Here is a 24,505-nt window from a genome sequence, read left to right as displayed (position 1 = left end):
TAAAGTCATCTATAATTATAGATGCTCTTCTTGTGTGTGTGCGTCGGTACACAATTCAGCAGCCAGCCAAACTTCATTCAAAAGAATACGGGAGTCAGGATATACAAGGCTAGCCACAAAAGACAAAGATATATTCATGTAATAGGTTATCCTATGCATACATGACATACATGTGGTTAGATTAGCAATATACTCAAACTTAGGCTTTAGAACACAACTCTCGCTAAGTTATCCTTTTCTAGTTGTTGTTTCTGGCTATTGATTTGTTCTCTCCTTTGGTTTATAAATTCCCCTGGACCTGTCCCAGCCCGTGTTTTTCCAGAAGTTTTGATGTGAGTGTTTCGAGTGGTGTGTGGCTGAAGAGGACATCCTTGTGTATGACTGAAGAGGATTAATGTGTGATTTTTCCACCCTAAAGGACCCCTGGATTTCTCCCTCCCCACATTTTTGTAGATAGCCCTTGGTGTGTTTTTCTCTTGTAAATAAACTGTTAAATGTTTTTCTGAGGTCCTGTGCCTGAATCCAGACCCGCTTCTGTGATATCTTAGTCCCTAGTGACAAGTCCATAGTGTTCAATTTTCACTTTTCTTCATTAAGATAAAAAATATAATTATTGTTATATTTTAGAGCATTTTAGTCAAATTCTAGGTATGGTTCCGAGAACAAGTAAAAAAAACAAATACATACATAAACATCTGGAATTGAGATACTTCTGCAATCACACAACCTTACAGTTTCCCAACCTAACTCCAAAAAGGTTGGGAAACTGTAAATGAAAACAGAACTCAACGATTTCAAATCATTAAATTGACCCATAATTTCTTAACATCCAGAGTATAAAAAAACATATCAAATGTTTAAACTGAGTCCTTTTACTGTTTCATGAGCAATAACTATTAAAATAAACTCCGAACCCATGCTGGAAAAGTAAAAGAAACAGCTGGAAGAACATTTTGTAACTAGTTAAGTAACAGCTCAGTAACATGGTTGGGTATAAAAAGAGTTAGAGTTCCTCTAAAGTAAAGATGGGCAATTGATTGCCAGTCTACTTTATATCTCGTCATCTACTGTACATAGCATCATCAAAAGAGTCCAAGAATCTGCACAAATCTCTGTGAGCAAGGGACAAAGCAAAACATCATATAGGATCGTGGCATCAGAATGCTACCAGGCAGCACTGCATTCAAAACAGGCACGATTCTGTCATTGAAATCACTCCACTGGTTATCAAACACTTGTAGAAATCATTGTCTGTGAGCACAGTTCATCACACCATCCACAATTACAGTTTACAGTACTGGCAGAGTCATGCAAAAGTCGACACATCTGGAAATGCTGCAATCACTGCAGCTTTCAATTGTAAGATAGGGCCTTTACCTTTATGCATAATCACTTATCACTATTACTTTATGCATAAAGTGCCCCAATGAAACTATTGTTGTAATTTGGTATTATAGAAATAAAACTGAATTGAATTGAATTCTCTGGGTCAAAGCTCATTAAAATCCACTCAAGCACAGTGGAAAACATGGATGCTGTGTCATCTGGAATTAAGCAGAGACGGACCATCTGGCTTAGTACTGGTACTTTCAAAAGTCTGCATCTCTGATCGTATGGAGGTGCATCTGTGCTTATGAGTATGCACATCTGGAAAAGCACCATCAGTGATGAAAGGTTTATACTGATTTTACAGCAACATACCTTGGCCTTGCATTTTTCTGAGAGACAATGCTAAGCAGCATACTGCAGCTGTTCCAACAGCATAGCCGTCGAGTAGAAAAGTCCAGTTGCTGAACTGGCCTGACTCCAGTGCAGTGCTTTTAGCAGTTGAAAACATTTGGGACATCATGAAATAAAAACTACAACAAAGAGACCCAGGACTGTGAAGCAACTGTGCGTGCTCCCAACGCGAAACAAATTCTGTTGGGGATGCCTACCTTGGCCTCACCGTTGTGCAAGATACGTTTCATTATATTTTCTAGTCTTTGGCTTGGAAGGAAGTTGGTTTGGAAACATATTTGGCGATGCTTCATCTTCTGCTTTGCGTTTGTGTGGGAGCCCTGTAAAAAACCTGTCCATTATGCTAGCAGTGTCCAAGCATTCTTTTTTTATTCATATTGCACACCCCCTAGCTATGTCTTGATGCATGCTCAATCATCCAGGTAAGTAAATCTCCAAAAGTTCATTCTGTCCGTCTGGACCAAGTTTTTAGATGAATAGAATGAACTTTGGGAGACCCCCTAGCAATGGCTCTGTGTCCTAGCATCTGGTCTCCTCGGTTCCTGGTTATTTAGTCCTCCAGTGTAAATGAACATGTATAGCGTTTGTACCTGCACTGAAATGCAACTCATACAAGACCTTGATACTCTTTTGTAATAATAGTAAACTAACAAACTAACCATCAGATCTTGTTGACATTTTGATGAAACCTGTGGACAGAGAGAACCACAAAGGTTGGTATGCAAGCATTAGGTGACCTTAAGTCTCCAAATGCAACTGTGAAACAACACAAATTACTAATACTACACTCCACTACACAATTGCCAAGGTCCCCAGTACTATGGATAGAAGAGTGAAAGGTCTAATCAAGTACACATTTCTGGCATTGAGTAGTGATTGCTCCAAAGTGAAACAATGACTGTTTTGAATACATTTTTATTATTACTAAAATAATGCCAGGTGGTGTTATATGGTGTTACAGTAAAGAATAGACTATGCCATTCATACAAAATATTATTAACTTTGGACATCGAAAGTCAGTGAAATTCAGTTTTCATCCACCCGTCACTGGAATTGTACATAACTCAAAATTAGTCATCACGTTTTTTAATGACAGTTCCAGGACTGACTACAAACAGTGCTCACATTTAACAGAGCTACAGGACAGAGAGGAGTAGATATCTACATCTTACAGAAAGTAGTGGGTTAATTTTGATTGAACAAAGAAGCTCAACACAACAGTCAGCATTCTCTGTCAGATATGGACGGGGAAGATGGCAGAAGATTGCAGCAAAGGTTTTGGCAGAGGAGAATATTTACGCTGATGGACATCAAAGAAATGGCCCTCTAGTGTTAACAGAAAATGCAAATCAAAGTTGCTAAAACATTAAATATAGGAGGAGTTAACAGCTAATCAGGGAAGAAGAATCACAGTTTTACTGGAGCCATGCTGTTACAGAACACAGTATAGATGTTAAGACATCCTCAACAACCACATTACAGATGATAGCTTTTAGTTGGCTTTGGTTGCATCGATCCAGTCCACAAATTTAGAAACTCGAGCGTAGACACTGGGCATCCTGCCCAACGTACATCACTCAGCCCATGTTGTGACACCCTGAAGGACAAATCTGTTCTGCTCATAACAAACCAGAGGACCACCTCTGTCACCCTACAGGGAGGAAACACAAAATAGATATTAGATAGTGGATACTTTACTATTTTACTCACACAGATCTTTTTGATGGTGTTTAGGTTAACTGATGCTAAAAGCAAGCTAAGAAAGTGTCAGAGTCTGCGTGTGGAGAGAGGAGAGCGGACCCAAACGCAGACAAAATGAAGCGTGGAACATAACTAGATTTTAACGAAAAGGGAGCTGTTCATTGTGGCTGTTAGAAAGGTGCAAAACAAACCTAAAGTGGAAAAACTAAACATAAAAATGAAATCCTGGTATGGATGGGTGGATACCTGGAAACAGGGCGTGAACACAACAGATGACCTGACAGCGGGGACACGAAAGAGTGAGGGAGCGAGAGTGATACGAAGACAGACAAAGTATGTGTCCAAATTCAGGGGCAGCATCCTTCGGAGTCCGCATTTGTAGGCCAATTATGTCACAGCGACGCAACAAAGGCTGTCAAAATTCGAAGCCTCCTCCAAATGGGGCCCTACCTTTTCTCCAGATGTGAAGGACGAGTTGGGTGTATCCTTCGTGGCTGACCATATCCCAGGATTCTTTGCAAGTCAAAGGTTGAAGGAAATTTTGTGTAAAAAATGGCGGACGGTCGAAGCAAAGTGGAAACAAACTTTTAAAAGTAAGTACCGAGTTTTTATCTCAATAAATATATTGAGCGGAACAAATGTTAGCATAGTGAAAAGTCTTAAAAAGTTAAATTTAGCTAACCTTCAGCTAAGTTACGTGACGTTAGTGATATCGCCACTTAACGTGGCTCGGGTCATATGTTCAGTTCAGTTCAGTTCATTTTTATTTCAAACATTTAAAACATGTGCTTTGGTTAGTTTCTGACGAAGCTGATTTTATAAGAATGTCATGTTTCTGTATCATCTCTCTCCTGTTACAGCCTCTTATCCAAACAATAGCCTGTTTAATATTCTGATATCTTCAACATCTTAAGTAAATTATACTGCACAGTTTTCTCTCCAATAAAAGAATATTTACTGCATCAGTTTGACTCCCATTTTATCTGAAAAGGATCTAATCTTTTCAGTTTATTTTTGGGATATTTTCCATAAATATAACTAAAGCTTTCAGCCAGAGGTCACTGTATATTAATATTTGTCTGTTAGACAGTCACAAGTTATAAATGAAATGAAATAAAATATATACCTTGAATTTTGACTGAAATGTAATATTTGAGACAACTGAGTTAAATTTCACCGAGGATTTTTTTTTTCAAAAACTGGTGTATATATAGTAAAATCTATTTAAAATCTATAACAGAAAAAAAAAATCTATTTTCTATTTTCTACTGGTGTATATATAGTAAAATCTATTTAAAATCTATAACAGAAAAAAAAATCTATTTTCTAGAAAACTATTCAAAATATCAGGTCACTAAACTGAGGCAATACTGTTATCAAAACAGAGTACACACTGAGGCAGACAACAGTGCACAAACAGTTTTATAGAACTTTGCCCAGTTTTTATATATTTTACTTTGTCATACCTGGCAGCTTGCTTTTCCTCCCTCTGTATTTCCAGGACATATTTCGTGGTCTGCAACTATATCAGTGTCGCGATTACAGATCTTGTTGTCGATCACAGGGAAACCAGTTTCTTCCAGGACGCGTCCACCTCCAATACCTGTCGACACAGCCCTCTGCAATTATTCTCCTCATCATCTAGATAAAATGTATTGTGATATCTTTACTGTGGGAATTGTTTGCGTAATGAATAATGCTGTTATCAGCTCTTTGTGTTTTATATCTAATGCATGCTGGTATTTTTTGAGCCTCTCAAAAGTACATTTTGTCAGAAAAAAAGACCTGTTTAACAAAAAAATGTTCTGCAAATGATTAAACTGATTAAACTGTTGCAATGTTAAGTGAAAGATGGGCTAGAAGACCACCGCCAAGCAGGTGAATGAGAAGGCGACAACAGTTGGTGCATTTATTCGGAAATGGAAGAACCATAAAATAACTGCCTATCTCCCTCCGTCTGGATCTCCACGCAAGATCTCACCTCATGGAGTTTCAAGGATAATGAGAACGGTGGGGAACCAGTCCAGTCCAAATAGCCTGGGGTTCAAATCATTTTTCCCTGACTGTATATCTAAAAAGTCTGATTTATTTCTTCTCACTCTGAAACTCTGAATTTTTACAAAGACGCACAAGAGCACACACAAATGTACCTTGAGTCCTACCCCATCCAGTAACATAACACATTGTTCCACCAGGAACTATATAGTCCTTTTTTGGCAGACAAGCCAGCTGCACTTCGTTGTTTATCACCGCAGGTCTGAAAACACACACACACACACACAAAATCAATGGTGTGTGTGTAATCTGATTTCACCTAGGATAATTAGGCCCATACAGACGTTGCTAGTTTGAGCAGAGCAATATTCGATCCATCTGGTCCAGTCATGATTTTCTCAAGCATCCTCACTTGTCTCGATGGCACAGTGGCTCTAAGTGAGTGCATACCCAGCACTACCCTCAAGGCTGAAGGCTGACTGGAGCTGCAGTGTATAATATGTAGAAACAAAGGGAGTAATTAATCAATTTTTGAGTAATTGCAGAATTTGATTTTCAGGTGTTAACGATGACTTTATTCTAACCTCAAGCACAAAGCAGACGTTAAGACCCACTGAGGGTGGATCAGAGTTCCTCCACAGTCGATTCTTTCACTGGTAGAAAGAGAAACAGAGATTTATTTCAGAAGATGTGCAGCATATACAAAAGGGAAAATCGGCAAAAAGTGAATTGACAAATAAAGAAAAATCAGACAATTGACATGTAAATAGGTTTGAATGTAAAAGCTATAAACACTTAAATAAAATACTTAAATTAACTGTTTATCAGCAGTGACATGTTACAGTATTTTATTTCTCAATATCTGCACATTTTGTTGAGGAAATTGAAAGTCCTTTACAAATGAAAGTTGTCTTTGAACATATATACTCACTTGGTCTGGAGGGCAGTTTGCCAGGGCCACGAGTGAGGCTTTGACACACAGCCACTGACCACCATACTACGAAGGCAGCGTTTTGGTTTGATAGCTGGTGTTCCACAATTCAGTTCAACTGCAAAGTAGTCATTATTATTATCATGAATTCTCACAAAAAGAGTGAAGCACGAAAGTTAGTTTGGATTGGTGTTAATTAATAAAAGAGAAGATTTTACAGCCTTGTAAGCCACAAGAAAAATTGTTGGATTGACCAAATTAGATTCTCTTATTTTGAGACGTAACTCAATTTATTCATTTATCTATCATCTCTTTGTTTATTATTTATTTGATTCACAGAATCAAACTGGAAATAAGTTTTTTGCACGACCTGGATCTGAGGTGATTCTGAGGATCATCTAGAGCATGAATGGAGATTTTAAGGACATTATGAAGCTACCAGAAATGCAAATAAATTGACATACTATTGCCCAATAATAACAAAGATCTTAAATCAGTCTCAGAGAGGATGGTTAATTAGGGGTGTGTGTGTATGTGTTTATATATTTATATTATATAGGATCTCACTGGGATATTCTGTAATTGATACATAATTACGTTTGCATATCCACTGGTATGTAGCCCACATGTATTATCACAGCAGGCCTGCTGTACATCGAATGACCAGCAGATGACATTACTTCCAAATGAGCTGTTAAACAGGGCATCGTGTGATCTGCCTTTTGGGGAAGCAATTTGCCGGAAAGATTCAACACATTCATGGAGCTTCATCACGCCATCATTATTGAGGACCATATTTTGCACCTCCATTGCTGAGGGTGCTCTAAGGAGCTTTAGCTACGATATGGTTGGTGCTTGTCGTGGTGGAAGTCCCCGATTGGACATCGGAGGTGAATGGAGCCATAAAGCTGAGTCCTATCACGGTTGGTTAGTCTGTGGGCTGAGTGGAGCAGAGCTCTGGGGGGAGCTTAAGCAAAATCTTGGGTGTAAGTTTGGTTAAACAATGGGAAAAGACTTTCAGTCTGCCTCGTAGTGATCCTGGCAAACCGTCAAGCAAAGCAACTCAGGCAGGGAAAGTGGTGTTCTATTTATAAGTTGCAGGTAAGGTGCTAGCTGACTTCAACTGAGGATATAATCGTTTCCTGGAAGGAATACTTCAAGTACCTTTGGAAGCCCACTGATAAGCTTTCTGTAGAGGATGCAGAGTCTGGAAACAACGGTGATGACTCGCTCATCACCTGGAGCAAGATAACTGGGATGATTAACCTGTTAAAACCCCATTCCATCGTTTGTCAGTCAAACTTTTAGGTCAAATTACCATAACTTTTAAACCATTGGCGCAATCAAAAAATTCTGTTCCTGAAAGCATTAACACAAATAACATAGAATAACACAGCAAATAACACAGAAAACAACAAAGTAAATAGCCAAAACAAAACAAAACAAAAAACAGTACAAAGAACCCAAATGGCTGATAAAATGTCTGCTTTCAGGAACTGAAACAAACCAACTACAGGGAGATCCCACTCCTGGGCCTCCCAGGCCAAATCTATGCCAGGGTAGTGGAAAGGGGAATTCATCCATTTGTCAAACATCAGATGCAGAAGGAACGATGCAATATTCGTCCTTTTATGGAACAGCTATTCATTCTCTCAAGAATATTTGATGGTGCGACTGGACTTCTTTTAAGTTTTTCTTGTAGATGTTTCACCTTTCATCTCAGTAACTTCTTTAGTTCTATCACCCCAACAGACCACTTCACTCTCAGACTGCTGGCGGTGGTTCCTAGGATATTTAAAAAGCAGAATGGGATCATGGAATCAGGGAATCATTAGTGGCTATTATTCTAACGTTGTCTTCTAGTATGTTTTTTTAGATTCTCTCTGAGGTCCCTGTTGCAAAAAAAGACCTGATACTTCAGAACATCCACCTACTAAACAGTTTTTTTAAAATGTAATATTAATTTCTGGTATAACAAGTTAAGATGTACATCTATCATTCTGTGGAAAATATCATCTGAATTTCAGGAGCGGGACCACACCTCGTTCACGCCCCTTACGACCTCAGACTATAAATGCCCCCTTCTCCAATACCCGCTGTTCTCATTTCCAATGGAGCACTGATGGTCTCTGATGTTATACTCCAATAACTGGAACCGTTCCCCTCATAGCAATCTTTCTCATCTGCGGGGGTCACTGGAGGATCCGCAGCAGGAGATAAGGAAAGAAAAAAAATTCCTGGATGCATTTTTGTGTGAAAAAGAAAGAGGAAACAAGCTGACTGATATTATACCTGGAGTAGGTGCTTCCCCACACAGTGGCACGTTGCAAAACTTCCAATCAGTGTCAGGGTCAGTTGTGTAGCATCAGGGGAACAACTTATTGTCAGGGTTACGACAGTAGTTAGCAGCCAGACCTCTGACAAAGATGAGCATGGAAAAACATAGCAATGAGGCCATGAAAACAAACTTAATGCAGGCATGTTAATGAAGTTTTAGTAATCTACAGTAACCTGATGGATTATTTAAATTGAAATTAAGTTGTACAAATTACTTCCCCAAAATGTTGACTACATGGTGAAAAGAGACTTTACAAATGTATATCAGGCTGATAGAGGACACCACTGCTGATGAAGTCACTCCTCATAACCTTAAAGGTACTGACTCAATTTTTACATCTTCTCTTGTATAAACTGGATAGACCCTGAAACAACAACTCATGGATTATTTTAGTTCTACCATTTAACAAGAGATAACTCTTAGCGATTCTTCACGTTTCTCATGTCAAACTCTTACAGGGATTTTGCTTTGACATTGCTTTCTAATGGCTTAAACACTATAGACAGAGTTCATTATGGGAAAAAAAGTTTCTAAATCTTGTGGTTTGTTATCATATCTTTGTTTTTCTCCTGTGATTCCCATGTTGCAGCTGAAAACTATTAATCAAACCTACAAATTGAAAATACCCACTAATATTTTCTTCACAACATTAATATCACAGAGAGTGGACACTGATGTCTGGTTACAACTCTTACTTGTAAGGGCAGTTTTCTGGGATTTGGTGGTGTTTATGTGGCGTCTGAGATGACCATCTCTGGCACGTTTTGCTAGTCACAGTTACAGCAATTGTTCCCCGGTATGCTACACCTATATCAGTGATGCCTATATCACCTATATCCATCTCTGGGATGAAGGTGGGAGGCTCAGTAGCTGAGGACAAAAAACAAGTCAAACATATATTTATTATATTATGTAAAACATATAAGGATGTATATTTATGGACCATTAAACCCTATTACAAACATTTTGTTCAATTCAATTCAGTTTTATTTATACAGCGCCAAATCACAACAACAGTCGCCTCAAGGTGCTTCATATTGTAAGGTAGACACTACAATAACAAATACAGAGGAAAACCCAAATGACCCCCTATGAGCAAGGACTTTGGTGACAGTGGGAAGGAAAAACTCCCTTTTAACAGGAAGAAATCTCCGGCAGAACCAGGCTCAGGGACCGGTTGGGGTGAGAGAAATAAAATATATTGCTTATTGTTACACTTCCTTTTACTTATGCCTTTCAAAGGTAGCAGGTGCTGGAAGATGGTGATATTCATTTAACTTGGTTCTTGTATTTTGGCTACAAGCTGCAGATTTTACCCTTACCATTTTACCAGGTTTTACCATAAAAAGGAATTTATGGTAAATTCCTTTTTATGGTAGGAATTTTTTTTTATGGTGGATCCTTTTCATATATATATATATATATATATATATATATATATATATATATATATATATATATATATATATATATATATATACATATATACATATATTAGGGGTGCAACGATACACAAAATTCACGGTTCGGTTCAGTTCGATAGTTTGGTGTCACGGTTCGATATTTTTTCGATACAAAAAAATGTTCATGCATTTTTAATTTGTCATTTATTAAAATTATAAATATATATTTTAACTCAAAAGTACAGTTTGTAAATTTAACCCTAACCCTTGTGCGTGTTTTTTATTTTGACAGCGAATGCGCACCTGCGGACCACTTATGTGCAGCCCTGGTTATTTAGCTCATCATATTGCAGCCACAGAAATTCTTTTGTTCATGAAACCATAAAGCTGCACTTTCTTTTTGCCTTATAGTCTGATTTGTCATAACTTCTCCGTTTTGTGGTAAGCTTTTCTTTGGCTGTCACTTCTTCACCCTGACCTGTCTTATTTGGCTCAGCAGAACTGAAATGCTTTTACACATGCACTCGCATAAGCTCAGCGATTCTCTGCGCGATCAACCTCTCACATGTTTAAGCTTGCTGCGGGAGATTTCACTTGTCATGTTTGCATAGTAAGCTAACGATTAATAAGACGATGTCAGAGAAATTGGTGCACAAATTATCATCACTCACAGATCAGTGCTGTCGCTCTCTATACACAGTTCGCACGATTGCAAAGTGAAAGCAAAAAAACAAGCGCAAATTCAAACGCGACTTCAATATGTCACATATTGACAGTGGCTCACCGATGCCAATGACATAATTACCCAGCTACATTTCTGAAAGAATGCAAAAGCATTGACATATATTTTTCCTACAATAGCCCGACGGGCAGGGAAGAGATAGATTTTGGTAGCCCGACTGAAAAAATCGCTAGCTCCGGGACGTCGGGCTAGCGATATTGCAAGCCCTGTATCTGATTGAGGAATCACTCATCTTTGGAAAAGAGAGTTTATTACAGAGAAACGGCTCTTTCCAAAATAAAAGCTATACTATCCGCTTCTTCTGGGCTATATTCTCAGCAGCATAAGGAGAATCATGTGCTAACAGCTGTCTAAATGACTCGGCTAAAGTTAGTAGCATGCTTGCTTTTTTTTGTCTGCTTCCACTTGTCTTTGCACTAGGATGATGTCGGCGTAAATGTGCAGTCATATTCGTTGTGTTCCCACTAGTGCTTTCAGGTTAATCTCGTTGAAATGACCTTAACGCCACAACACGGCAAATCTCCGTTAACGAGCTACCGCCGATTGCTCCGTGCATGGGGCTAGACGGCCAACACGTTAACGAGCTAACTGCGCTAACACACTAGTTCACACCAATGTAATTGAGCTTTGCATGGCACATCCAACATACTGTTTTACTTTAGTCCATGACTCGCTTACCTTCAGGGTCATACGTCACATGAAAACCAAAATAATTCCAAACGCCAGATCTGAATGAGGTTCAATTTGCCTGTTGCAAGTAGAGCTTAACTTCTGTCTCGCTAGCTTGCCCTGCGCTCTTCCTTCTGACTATGCTGTCTGTGTTGAGCGCTCAGTGGATCTGCGCTCGACAGTGCAGCCTAGGCGGAGTAGTCGAACACAGATTCACTGAGCGCTCAACACAGACAGCATCGTCAGAAGGAAAATTGATAAAATAAATTACAAATGTTGTATTGTTCGATACATATGCGTACCGAACCGAAAGCACTGTATCGAACGGTTCAATATCGATACGAATATCGTTGCACCCCAAATATATATATATATATATATATATATATATATATATATATATATATATATATATATATATATATATATATATATATATATATGTGTGTGTGTGTGTGTGTGTGTGTGTGTGTGTGTGTGTGTGTGTGTGTGTGTGTGTAAAACATATAAGGTTGTATATTTATGGACCATTAAACCCTATTTAAAGTTTAATACAGCACTACGGACAATACCTACAACCACGATTACCGACACTAACAAGCTGATCTACAATACGGCAGCAGTGATCAGTGAGATGCTTGGCTACAAGTTGAACAGCCACAAGGGGCAGTACCCTCCATGGAGAAGGAGGCTAGAGGGCAAGATCAAAGTAGCACGGAGGGAGGTTAGCCAACTAACGGAGTTGCAGAAAGGTGCGACAAAGAAGGTGCATAAGAAATACAGCAAGCTGTCCATACAGGACTGGAAACTGCCAAGCAAAGACTCACAGCCTTGGCCAGCCGCTTGAGGAGGTACACCAGAGAGATAGAAGGCAGGAGAATAAACCAGCTGTTCTCCACAGAACCAGCAAAGGTGTACTCTCAGTGGCAAGGGAACAATAATAATAAGAGAACAGCACCACCAAGGCTGGAGACGGAGCAATACTGGAAGAGCATATGGGAGAAGGACGCAACCCATAACGGCAATGCTCAGTGGCTAGTGGATCTGAGGGCAGACCACAGCGACCTCCCTGAACAGGGTCCAGTAACCATCACAGACTGCATTTTTTATTTCTTTTTTTTTTTTCTGCTCATTCTGTTGGTTTTTGTTTTTTGCCCTTCTCCCCCGTCCCTCTTCTCAGCTGTTTCTCTTTCCCTCTTTCTTTCTCCCCTTCTTTCCCCCAGTCAAGTCTGTCCCGTATTCAGTAAGTGAAAATAAAATAAACAATAAAAGGTGAATCAAATGGACCATTACGGCAAGGCTGGGATGGTCAATTTGGTAAAGTAAATCCGTTGGGCATCTTTCTTTGCCTTTAGACAACAATTCTGATGGCAAAAGAGCCAAACGGGACAGGCAAAAAAACAAAAAACAAAAGAAAGAAAGAAGCTGACTGCACTCCACGAGCGTCTGGCAGCACAAATGAACCAGCTGCTAGTTAACGAGAGACACCCGGAATGGCTAACCGAAGGTCGGACGGTCCTGATCCCCAAGGACCCCAAGAAGGGACCAGTCCCCTCCAACTACCGACCAATAACCTGCCTCAGTACTACATGGAAGCTCCTGTCAGGCATCATATTGGCTAAGATGAACAGGCACATGGGTCAATACATGAGCGGGACACAGAAAGGAATTGGCAAGAATACCAGAGGTGCAAAACACCAACTACTGGTAGACAGAACAGTCAGCCGAGACTGCAAGACCAGACTGACCAACCTGTGCACTGCCTGGATTGATTACAAGAAGGCCTATGACTCAATGCCCCACAGCTGGATACTGGAATGCCTAGAATTGTACAAGATCAATGGGACCCTAAGAGCCTTCATCAGGAACTCAATGGGGATGTGGCGTACAACATTAGAGGCCAACTCCAAGCCCATAGCACAAGTCACCATCAAGTGCGGGATCTACCAAGGAGATGCTCTGTCCCCACTGCTGTTCTGCATAGGCCTGAACCCCCTCAGTGAGATCATTAACAAGACTGGCTACGGATACCGACTACGGAACGGAGCAGTTGTCAGCCACCTCCTGTACATGGATGACATCAAGCTGTATGCCAAGAGTGAACGAGACATCGATTCACTGATCCACACTACCAGGCTATACAGCAATGACATTGGAATGTCGTTCGGACTGGAGAAGTGTAGTCTGATGGTAACAAAGAGAGGGAAGGTAGTCAGAACTGAGGGGATTGAACTACCAGAAGGCAACATTGCAGACATAGAGGACAGTTACAAGTACCTGGGGATCCTGCAGGCGAATGGGAACCATGAAGAGGCTGCTAGAAAAGCTGCAACCACCAAGTACCTGCAGAGGGTCAGGCAAGTCCTGAGGAGTCAGCTGAATGGTAAGAACAAGATCCAGGCCATCAACACGTATGCCCTGCCCATGATCAGGTACCCTGCTGGGGTAATAGGCTGGCCAAAGGAGGAGATAGAAGCCACTGACATAAAGACAAGAAAGCTCCTTACCATGCATGGAGGGTTTCACCCCAAGTCCAGCACCCTGAGGCTGTACGCTAAGCGGAAGGAAGGGGGCCGGGGACTGGTGAGTGTCAGCACCACAGTCCAGGATGAGACAATGAACATCCAAGAATACATTGGGAAGATGGCCCCAACTGACCGAGTGCTCAGTGAATACCTCAGGCAGCAGAAACCCAAGAAAGAGGAGGGAGACGAGGAGCCATCATGGAAGGACAGGCCCCTGCACGGTATGTACCACCGGCAGATAGAGGAGGTGGCTGATATCCAGAAATCCTACCAGTGGCTGGACAAAGCTGGACTGAAAGACAGCACAGAGGCACTAATCATGACAGCACAAGAACAAGCTCTGAGGACAAGATCCATAGAGGCTGGGGTCTATCACACCAGGCAAGACCCCAGGTGCAGGCTGTGTAAAGATGCCCCAGAGACAATCCAGCACATAACAGCAGGGTGCAAGATGCTAGCAGGCAAGGCATACATGGAACGCCATAACCAAGTGGCCGGCATAGTGTACAGGAACATCTGTGCCGAGTATAACCTGGAAGTCCCAAGGTCAAAATGGGAGATGCCCCCAAGGGTGGTGGAGAATGACCGAGCTAAGATCCTGTGGGACTTCCAGATACAGACGGACAAAATGGTGGTGGCTAACCAACCGGACATAGTGGTGGTAGACAAACAGAAGAAGACGGCTGTAGTGATCGATGTAGCGGTTCCGAATGACAGCAATATCAGGAAGAAGGAACATGAGAAGCTGGAGAAATACCAAGGGCTCAGAGAAGAGCTCGAGAGGATGTGGAGGGTGAAGGTAACGGTGGTGCCCGTGGTAATCGGAGCACTAGGTGCGGTGAATCCCAAGCTAGGCGAGTGGCTCCAGCAGATCCCGGGAATAACATCGGAGATCTCTGTCCAGAAGAGTGCAGTCCTGGGAACAGCTAAGATACTGCGCAGGACCCTCAAGCTCCCAGGCCTCTGGTAGAGGACCCGAGCTTGAAGGATAAACCGTCCACAGGGGCGTGCTGGGTGTTTTTTATATATATAAACTATATTCAGTTTCATTTAATTGACCTTTAATATGGTAAATGGCCTGTATTTGTATAGCGCTTTACTAGTCCCTAAGGACCCCAAAGCGTCAATTCCACAGATTGTGATGCAGGGCCAGCATTTATTGATCCTCTAGAGGTAAAGGGAAGTCCCCTAAAACTGCAACTGTTAAATAGTTGAAATTTGGATTCTCAACATAAGAAACTTAACCAAAGTGTTAGCAGAGATATGAAAATGCGCAGGAAAATCTGACGTGCATGGCAAACTTCACAGACGATACTTCGGGAGGAATAAACACACATCAGCCTTAGGCCAATTTGGATGAACGCTCACGCCCCCTAGAGAGCGCCAACTTTATTAACAGCCACACACATGTAAAACACACATCAAACATAAATAAACCCTTTGGCTGTCTCCATAATTGAGAGCACTTTCTCTCTTCATGTCAACACAAAGATTTATGGGTTAAAAAAAAAAGCAAACGGATATATACTGTAGGCCTGTTCGACTTTTCATTAAGACAAAAAGCTAATAAGATGAGCAAATCACATGGCAGCAACTCAGCTCATTTAGGCATGTACACATGGACTAGACAACCTTGTAATGCTCATACCAAGCATCAGAATGAAGAACAAAGTGACTCACTGCAGCGCGGTTTGGAGCAGTACTCCCATCGTTTGGATGGGCTGGTGGTGTAGCACCATGGTCGGGGTTCTCTATCTGAGTTTCTGCAGGAGTTCTCCTCAAGATAATTAAAACTGTAAATAACCATATACAGAAGTTTAATAGAGTAAACTGTTGCCCCCCCAGTGGTAAAAATACAGACGTGCCTGTTACAGGGCTAGTTCATGGTTGACCAGCCTATAACAAGAAAACATGTACACAAGTAAGGGAAAAACAGTTTGAGGTTTTTATGTTCTGCTGTTTACAGTTCAATACGTACCCACATCCTTCCTCCCTGATAATTTCTAAGAGTCTAACCAAGAATATCACAAGAAGTATTTACACTTTAGCTTAACTTCTGGAAAATGTCTTGAAGATCCAGAACAGGCTCAATATATCTCACAAAGATTTTGCACTTACCTGCTGGGATGGTAGCTATGGCTGTGAGGTTCCTTGGAGTCCATACATACAGTCCTCTATGAAAAGACACTGATGTCTCTGATATGTCATGACATACAAAATATCTAATGTTGTTCCAGAACCAAAACATTTTCAGAATACTGTATAGTGTCTACATTTTACTGATTAGCCACTTTAAATGTTTTAGACAGTAAATGAGGATGGTGGAAAGTGAAAGAGTTGCCAGAGGATAATTAGACATGAATTTAGGACTAAATAAAAATGAAATAAAACAAAATTAAGTAAAGGATAAAGGATTTATGAATGCTACCAGTGCAGCTGGATATGTCACAGTACTCCCAGCGGGTGTTGGGGTCAGTGGTGTAACACCAGGGTCCATCACTTAACTCATCAGGGTTTCTGCAGAAGTTGGACTCCAGACTTGGACTTGGTTGTTGTCTGGTGCAAAGCTGCAGCAGAAAAATTCAGAAAAAATTTAAAAAGATTATAAAAATATGAAGGAATGATATAAAATCAAACAAAAGCCTGTGATTACATACAGTACATCATGTGGGTAGTCTGAATCCCATCTCTGACAGACCTTTCCTGATCTTGTAATGGACTTTGTTCCTCTGTAATCTATTCCTTTCCCATTTACACACTCCAGAAGATAATCTAATAAATATGGAGTATTTTTTTCATCATTTTGTAAATTGTTTTTTGAATCGGCATGCTCCATCTGCCTGTCACACTGTACAACTATTGCAGGATGTACTGTGCATTAGATGGAGGACATTTATAGGGACATATCCAAAGGCAGGAATGATTTCCTGTGTCGTTCAGTAATATTTGGGTAATCTCAGTCTCTCACTGAGCGTTCGCCTGTGACTACCATGCATGTCATGGGTGGGAGTTATTGTACAGCTCTTGGACAACATTCGCCCTTTTGACATTACCTTAAGAGAGTCCAGCTCCATCCCTACAACATTACTGGCCTTGCAGATCAGTTTATTGAATCTGTTGAGACCTTGAACCTGTTGCCCCAGCATGCAACAGTATAGAGGAAAAAGCAATCAAATCCTGATTAAACAGTGCATATTAGGTTAAACCACCGTATTAATTTTAGATTTATTAAATGTGTAAATCTATAGGATTACCACACTTCTTTATATTTCTGCCTCATAGCATTTCAGCAAAATAATAGGTCTTTTTACTCCACCACTGATAAAACAATTGAAAAAACATAGTATAATTTTAATCATCAACATTTTCAGTAACAAATAAGTATGTAAAAATTCCCTACATTAAAAGCACTAAATGTCCTTACATTATGGGATATATTATACTAAATACATTTTGCAAATATTTTTAAAGTTTATATTTGAATTATTGTATTTTTATTTTTGCATATGTCCCTCAGTGCTTATTTAACCCCTGGAGAGTCTTGGGTCGATTTGTGGCTCTAAGACCGATAGTGTATGCATTTTTCTAAGACCCTCCAGGGGTTAATCACTGCCCATCATATCTTTGTAATGCAGAGCCTGTTTCATGGCATAGATCTTATATCTGGCTGCATTACAGTTTTTTCTGATTGCGTAAGCACATTTTTTGTAACTATTGGCTAATTTTGCAAAACTCTTCACACAAATAAGAAAACCTGTCACCCAATAATCAAAACATTGTAGTTCTCTTGCAAAAGCAAACACAGCTAGATTAACTCTTCACACCTTCGTAAAAATGGTGTTTCCGTATCAAACAGTACACACAAGCCATCATCTACTAAGCACACAATGCGCCAACTGCACACTGATGGTATGAATACAAAACACATCTGGCTTTTGCTTTCTCTGTGCACAAGGTAGGCTATGTCAGTTTGAGCTACTTCTGTCATAGATCCATAAGCATAGAGGAATCCAAACTTCAAGTACTGGTGTTTATTCACACACATCAAAACAAACACAAGTGTTCATTTCCAAGTATAGGATTATTTGCAATCGCTATAATGACTATATGGGTTACTTGGTCTGCAGTGAACATGCTTCCTCTGCCCCCAGCATCTGGTCATCTAGCAATTCTGTAAAGTAACAATTTCAGTATTTTTACATCAATGGTATTGGTGTGTTTCTCATTGGCATATGGCAGTGCTACAAATCTTTGTGCGAAGTGACTGTACTAACCGATTCTCATTTCAAGATGTCCTTATGATGCTTGCTACAGTGTAGCGGCTCGAGTTAGGCTGGACCCGTTGGCCAGCTACCCTCAGGGTCATTCCACGGTTGATTACATGGTCCACTATTGTAGCTCTGATGTCATCAGCAATTCTATTTCTTACTCTTCCTACCCTTCCTCTCCCCCCTCCTCATCTTCCTCTCCCTCCTCCTCGTCTTCCTCTTGCTCCTCCTTGTCCTTGTCGTCCTCTTCATCCTACTTCTTCACCTCCACGTCCTCTTCCTCGGCCTCCTCTACTTCTCACTCTTTCTGCTCCCTCCATTGTACTCCACACACACAGCTTACCTGTATTATAGTGCTTAGGCTGATTGCAAAGTGAACTAATTATCTAAAAAAGTTTTCACATGTGAAAGTGTGCCAGACAGTTGGCAAATTAGTGTTAATGATAGCCATACATGTGTATACTTTTGCTAGGAGTGTGTTGGAAATTTGGTAGTTGAGTGTTGTGCAGTGAATTGTGCCTACAGTTTTGCAAAGTGTGTGTTACAAAATTGCAAACTGAGTGCAAAGCAGTTTTTGTGCTTTTAGTTTTGCAAACTCAGTGAGTGGTTTTGCTATAAGTCTGGATAGTTTTAGAGATTGTGCTACAGGAATCACAGTTAGGGTTTAAGCATTCAGAAAAAACTGTAATAAGTGTTTTCTTTTGTCTGGACTTTAGTTGTCTTGAAGAAAAAGAACCCCCAAATCAGAGCAATTGGCAGTCAGTGTAGTACCTATTAATGGCCTGAAGAGAGTGGTGTTGATCATCAACCTCAGGAAGCGTTACCCTTAAAACAAACTGCCTCGTCTCTCCAATTTCACCTGAGCCAACAATGGGAGCGGATATCACAGACAAAGGACGGCGTTTGTGCTGCATGTGAAAAGAAAGTGAGGAGAAATGGATGAAAGGTTGAAGCCAATATGTCCGTGTCAAGGACGTGAACTAAAATAGAGCCCCAGATGATGACATCTACAAATATAATAAACTGCTCAGTGTTTGTGGCTGATTCACATTGAATAGCCCATATAATGAATGACCAACACATATCATGATACAATTTGAGTAATTCTAATGGGGCAAATGGTTCATGGGAATGAGGAGCACCTCTACAGTTCTCAGTATTACTATTGAGAGAGTAAAGTCATGTTTTTACACTCATATTTGTTTTGCCTTCTCCAAAGGTCAGGTACTAACAATCTATTGAGAAGAAATTATAATTTAATTGAATGCACACATGCAAGGAAAATGAAAACAATTTTTTATACGTGATAGAGCTTGACATTGGCCTAAAACATTCCAAGTATTTGCATAGTTAGCCTTGATGGGTAATAAAATGATACAACTGAAAACCCCACTCAAACAAGTATAGAATTTATGAGACACTAGCAGGTACTTTGAGACACTTGTACTGCAGAATGAGCTTTTATTCCTCTCATTATGATCAGTGGTTGCAATTCTATTCTGCACAATAAGTCAGACTGTTTCAAACGTGTTTTCATGGAATTTAAATACTTTAAAATTTGAATCATAAAATCACTACATTGTATTTAGAATAGAATAGAATAGAATTCAACTTTATTGTCATTGCACATGTCACAGGTACGGGGCAACAAAATGCAGTTTCTTTAGCCATGATATAGATATATTACAATATATATTAGCAATAATATAGATATGTAAGTATATTACAGAAATTGGTCTATTATGGTATGTTATAATGTACACGGTATGAAGTATGTTATGAATATGCTATAACTATAAGTATGTACAGGCTGTAGTGAGTACAGGCTATGAACAGGATATAAATATGAAAAACTATACAGAATATGAAATAAATAACTTTACAGAAATATGAGATATACAGCTATACAGAAATGGGAACTATGCAAGTTGTAAACAGTTATAGAATTAAAAATTATCGTATGATTATTTACACAGAACTATACAGTAGTGCAGTTAAGAGGCTATATAAAGTGCTAGTGGTTGTGAGTGGTGGTTCAGTCCATGTTATTATTGTGTGTTTGAGGGTACAGTTGTCCATTGTGTGTGTGTGTAGGTGGTTGTGGGTGTGAGTATGTCCAGTCCATGTGTTAACGTGGGTCAGATGTCAGGAGGCAGAGTTCAGGAGTCTGACAGCTGTGGGGAAGAAGCTGTTCCAGTACCTGGTGGTCTTAGTCCGGAGGCTCCTGTAGCGCCTCCCAGAGGGCAGGAGGGTGAAGAGTCCATGTGATGGGTGACTGGGGTCTCTGATGATTTTCCCAGCCCTTTTCAGACACCACTTCCTGTAGATGTCCTTTATGGCAGGAAGTGGTGCTCCGGCGATGCATTGGGCAGTTTTCACAACCCTCTGCAACGCCTTCCGGTCCGAGGCAGAGCAGTTCCCGTACCAGACTGTTATACAGTTGGTCAGGATGCTCTCAATGGTGCAGCGATAGAAGTTCACCAGGATGTCTGCGGACAGGTGGTTCTTCCTCAGAGTCCTCAAGAAGAAGAGGCGCTGGTGAGCCTTCTTGACCAGTTGGTCGTCCAGATGAGATCCTCTGATTTATTGCTGAAATTATTCTAAATTAAGCCTACAATTAAGCCAATCAAACTAAACAAAATGCAGTTTTAAAATAAGGATTTACTTTATTAAAGCAAAATTGCTTTCTAAACCCTATGTGAAAATGTAATTGACATCTCTCAGTCTTAAAAGGATTACAAAGCGATTTCCAAGGCTTTGGGACTCCACCAAAAAACGGTGAGAGCCATTACCCACAAGTGGAGCAAATTTGGAACAGTAGTGAATGTTCCCAGCAGAGGCAAGCCTACCAAAATTACTCCAAAATGATCAACAATTCATCCAGTACGTCACGAAATAACCCAGGACAAAATCTAAAGATGTGTGGGCCTCATGTCTCGGGGTTAGTGTTTATAATTCAGCAATAAAAATTACACTGGATAAAAATGGTTTCCATGAGAGAGTTTCAAGGTGAAAACCTCAGCTGACCATAAAGAACAAAAGGGCTTGTCTTACATTTGCCAAAAAACATATTGTGAACTGATGAGAGTTGAAGATTTTGAAGGTTTGGGTCCCATTACATCTGGCATACAACTAACACAGCATTTCACAAAAAGAACACAATGTAACAGTAATAATCTCAGGCTGCCTTGCTGTTTCAGGATGACTTGCTTGATGAACTATGAATTCGGAGAATGCCAAGCCATACATTTCTGCTCTGCTCACCTTTTTTGAAAGTCTGGAGTCAAAGCTGATTGAAATACTTTGGCATTGCCTTAAACAGGCTGTTCAGGCTTGAAAAGTCTCTAATGTGGCTGAATTAAAGTGATTCTGCAAAGAAGAGGGAGACAAAATTCCTCCACAGTGAAAGATTCATTGGCAGTTCTCACAAAAACTTGATGGTATTTCTAACAAGGATTAAGTTATTAACCCCTGTTAGCAAGCTTAGGGGAAAATTACTTATCACAGGTAGATTAGAATAATATTTTTCTTTAATAAACTAAATCATCATTTAAAAACCGCATTTTGCTCCCTTGGGGTTTGTGGTGGCTTTGACCTCCTTGTCACGTGATGGGGGCTCCACCAGGTGTCAGGCGGTTCTTATGGCGCTGTGGTCTGGGGTCCCGTCCTCAGCTCGTGTTGGAGTGGCTGCGTGCTCCCCTGGCACTCCCGCCCTTGGCTGTGAGCACTCCCATCTGGCCCTCCCTCTTGCCTCGGCTAGGCTGGATGCACAGCTGTGATTGGGATGTGTGACCTCGGGTCTTCAGCACTTTTGGGGCGGCATGGTCGACTGGCTTCTCCTGGATCTTAACCGTCCGTCCTTGGCTCTTGCGGGCGCATTGTTGTTGCAGTCTATCACCTTCATTTTCAACCATATTTAATGACAAATGCTCATACGCAGAAACTCACATCCTCTCTCTCGCTTTCTCTCTTACACGTTCAAACAGAAAAATCGTATGTTTGCTTGTGTACCTCACTTTGTTTTGTCTTTCAGGTGCTTTGCATCCTTTGAGTGTGTTTTGTTACAGATGCAGCAGTTGGAGGCCCAGCACGTCTGTTTGCTTCATCGTTGACTTTTTCCCATCGCCCCTCTTCTTTTCTCTCTTTCTTTCTGTCCCTTTTCATGTTCTATTCCTCCGCTTTCTTCTCCCATCTCCCATTCCTGTCCACTCCAGCATAATATCCACACGCATGATAACACGAATAATAAAATAAAATAAGATAAATAAATAAAAGAAAAAGATTAACAAGGAGAGCCAACAGAGAGTCTCAGATTTGAGCATATTCAATGATACTAAAACTAGAATGTGTTACAGTTTTTTCTGAATGCTTAAACCCTAACTGTGATTCCTGTAGCACAATCTCTAAAACTATCCAGACTTATAGCAAAACCACTCACTGAGTTTGCAAAACTAAAAGCACAAAAACTGCTTTGCACTCAGTTTGCAATTTTGTAACACACATTTTGCAAAACTGTAGGCACAATTCACTGCACAACACTCAATTACCAAATTTCCAACACACTCCTAGCAAAAGTATACACATGTATGGCTATCATTAACACTAACTTGCCAACTGTCTGGCACACTTTCCCATGTGAAAACTTTTTTAGATAATTAGTCCACTTTGCAATCAGCCTAAGCACTATAATACAGGTAAGCTGTGTGTGTGGAGTACAATGGAGGGAGCAGAAAGAGTGAGAAGTAGAGGAGGCCGAGGAAGAGGACGTGGAGGTGAAGAAGTAGGATGAAGAGGACGACAAGGACAAGGAGGAGCAAGAGGAAGACGAGGAGGAGGGAGAGGAAGATGAGGAGGGGGGAGAGGAAGGGTAGGAAGAGTAAGAAATAGAATTGCTGATGACATCAGAGCTAAAATAGTGGACCATGTAATCAACCGTGGAATGACCCTGAGGGTAGCTGGCCAACGGGTCCAGCCTAACTCGAGCCGCTACACTGTAGCAAGTACCATAGGGACATCTTGAAATGAGAATCGGTTAGTACAGTCACTTCGCACAAAGATTTGTAGCACTGCCATATGCCAATGAGAAACACACCAATACCATTGATGTAAAAATACTGAAATTGTTACTTTACAGAATTGCTAGATGACCAGATGCTGGGGGCAGAGGAAGCATGTTCACTGCAGACCAAGTAACCCATATAGTCATTATGGCGATTGCAAATAATCCTATACTTGGAAATAAACACTTGTGTTTGTTTTGATGTACTTGAAGTTTGGATCCCTCTATGCTTATGGATCTATGACAGAAGTATGAGCTCAAACTGACATAGCCTACCTTGTGCACAGAGAAAGCAAAAGCCAGATGTGTTTTGTATTCATACCATCAGTGTGCAGTTGGCGCATTGTGTGCTTAGTAGATGATGGCCTGTGTGTACTGTTTGATACGGAAACACCATTTTTACGAAGGTGTGAAGAGTTAATCTAGCTGTGTTTGCTTTTGCAAGAGAACTACAATGTTTTGATTATTGGGTGACAGGTTTTCTTATTTGTGTGAAGAGTTTTGCAAAATTAGCCAATAGTTACAAAAAATGTGCTTAAGCAATCAGAAAAAACTGTAAATGTATTAGTTCATTGCTAACTCACTGAGAATTTCCAGCTAATTTCATGGAATGAAAATTCAGAAAACGTCTGTTAAGCTTCAAGGTTGCATCTACCAAGTGTTTAATAATGATGTCACCCATTAACAGACAGGAATAAGGCAAGCTTTTCAAATAATGCATAATGCAGTCCTGTGCAAACACCTTAGACTATGCCATAAATTATTAAATTTACCTCTTAAGAATCTTTTTCAGGGTCTCATGAACTTAAGAAAAGTCTTCACTTGAATGCTTGATCCTATTTGATAATAGTAGATGTAGCATTACTTTTTAGCAAGGCTGTTCTCAAAAAGTATTTTATTTAAAACTACAGTATTTGTGTGTAAATGCACTTGTGGCCTGACTGTGGTGGGGCGTGGTCTGCGGGGCCGTGCGGACGCACCTGCACGGCATCCGCAATCACGCCCGCCGTGTTAAAACACGGGGACTCAGGGGTTGGTGGTGGTGTGGTGTGATGTGAATCAAATAAAGTTGGCTCTGAACGTCGCTCCGTGGTCCCGCCCTGCCTTATTCATGCCACATTGGTGCCGAAACCC

The 24,505-nt window shown here is 40.5% G+C and overlaps 1 protein-coding gene across 1 annotated transcript; it reads right to left on the bottom strand.

Moving 5' to 3' along the window:
- Positions 1 to 2,945: 2,945 nt before the first annotated feature.
- Positions 2,946 to 15,928, bottom strand: LOC146652587 (plasminogen-like). Its single transcript, XM_085382711.1, is given in 10 exon segments — positions 2,946 to 3,391; positions 4,908 to 5,044; positions 5,592 to 5,698; positions 5,781 to 5,921; positions 6,021 to 6,089; positions 6,368 to 6,485; positions 8,461 to 8,562; positions 8,660 to 8,784; positions 9,401 to 9,575; positions 15,725 to 15,928. Coding segments are annotated over 10 exon segments (1,260 nt in total). The 5' UTR covers positions 15,852 to 15,928; the 3' UTR covers positions 2,946 to 3,232.
- Positions 15,929 to 24,505: the final 8,577 nt, after the last annotated feature.

The sequence above is a fragment of the Rhamphochromis longiceps genome, linkage group LG15 (genome assembly GCF_057381845.1).
Source record: "Rhamphochromis longiceps isolate RC_006_pf linkage group LG15, R_longiceps_female_GT1.1, whole genome shotgun sequence".
In the NCBI taxonomy this organism is placed as follows: Eukaryota; Metazoa; Chordata; class Actinopteri; order Cichliformes; family Cichlidae; genus Rhamphochromis; species Rhamphochromis longiceps.
Note: the sequence above shows the minus strand (reverse complement) of the source record. Positions and strands in the feature narration are given on the sequence as shown.